Consider the following 1,124-nt stretch of genomic DNA (forward strand, 5'->3'; position numbering starts at 1 on the left):
AGCAGGAAGGCAATATCTTCCAGGATTATCAACACAAAAGTGTTTAAGGGAACAATGTGTTTCAACTGATGCTGTCTGGGATACTGCCTTTATGAAAAACACTTTCCCTGGCTGGTGTTTGAGCAACTTCCCTACCAGTAAAATTTCCCTGCCTCAGTCTCCCGTTTCTCTTTTGCAGTGCTCTGCATTAGGAAGCCTCCGGCTGGAGAGTGCTGACCTCCTTGAGGCGGCTGGGCTGGTGCTCCGTGACCCTGCAGCTTTTCACTTTCTGTGGGTGGTGGATTTCCCCCTGTTTCTCCCAAAGGAAGAGAATCCCACTGAACTGGAATCTGCTCATCACCCCTTCACTGCCCCTCATCCTTCAGATGTCAGCCTCCTCTATTCTGACCCCACAAAGGTAACTACATGCCTGCCATGCTGGTTCTTTTACAGCTACTTGCCATGGAAAACTAGGCAAGTGGCAGCTGGTTTTAGTGTAAATCACGATGTCGTTGCATGGAACTGACTGCATATTGTATGTGTCTGTTTGGAAGAGATGGCTTCCAGATTGAGTGGCAAATATCTGTGTGTCCCTGACAAAAGGCGCTTATAGGAAACAGTTGCTTCAAGTGAGGAGTCTTATATTCTGACCCATGCCACGTTGCTTCTGGTTTTGGTCAGCTGTGCAAAAGGGTTTGTACTGTTTCCCCATCTGTCAGCAGCAGTCCACGTATCCAGTAGTGTTTTAGGATGTCATGGCTTCATTCCCAGTGTTTTTGCTGTCTGCGTGCTGGCTGTTGAGATGCAGCTATGCCCCAGCCTTGCTAGGGTGTTTGCTCACGTCTTTCCGCAGGTCCGTAGCCAGCACTATGACCTTGTACTGAATGGCAATGAAGTTGGAGGTGGCTCCATCAGAATTCATAATGCAGAACAGCAGCGTTTTGTGCTGGAGGAAGTGCTGAAGGTAACGCCCACAGATGTCTCTAATAGTCTCTTGGAGTTTTAAAGGACTGATTAGTTTAAATATCCATTTCAAATGCTGAAAGAAACACTCGTGTGCTTCTCAGGTAAAGAAGTAGAACTCCTAGCCCAGAGCGATGGGCGACTTCATCATACCTTCATCTTGCATTGCTCCTAGGAAGAGC

At 47.7% G+C, this 1,124-nt stretch overlaps 1 protein-coding gene across 1 annotated transcript in view; it reads left to right on the top strand.

Annotated features, from left to right (window-relative positions):
• DARS2 (aspartyl-tRNA synthetase 2, mitochondrial) overlaps positions 1–1,124 on the top strand; it is a gene marked incomplete at its 5' end in the record, with an annotated part of 11,892 nt that overhangs the window by 9,290 nt on the left and 1,478 nt on the right. The window contains 2 exons of the mRNA XM_010140348.1: positions 179–397; positions 833–943. Coding sequence (XP_010138650.1) covers positions 179–397; positions 833–943 — 330 coding nt within the window. The remainder of the gene's footprint in view (positions 1–178; positions 398–832; positions 944–1,124) is intronic.

This window comes from Buceros rhinoceros, unplaced genomic scaffold, assembly GCF_000710305.1.
Source record: "Buceros rhinoceros silvestris isolate BGI_N320 unplaced genomic scaffold, ASM71030v1 scaffold25687, whole genome shotgun sequence".
NCBI classification, from domain to species: domain Eukaryota; kingdom Metazoa; phylum Chordata; class Aves; order Bucerotiformes; family Bucerotidae; genus Buceros; species Buceros rhinoceros.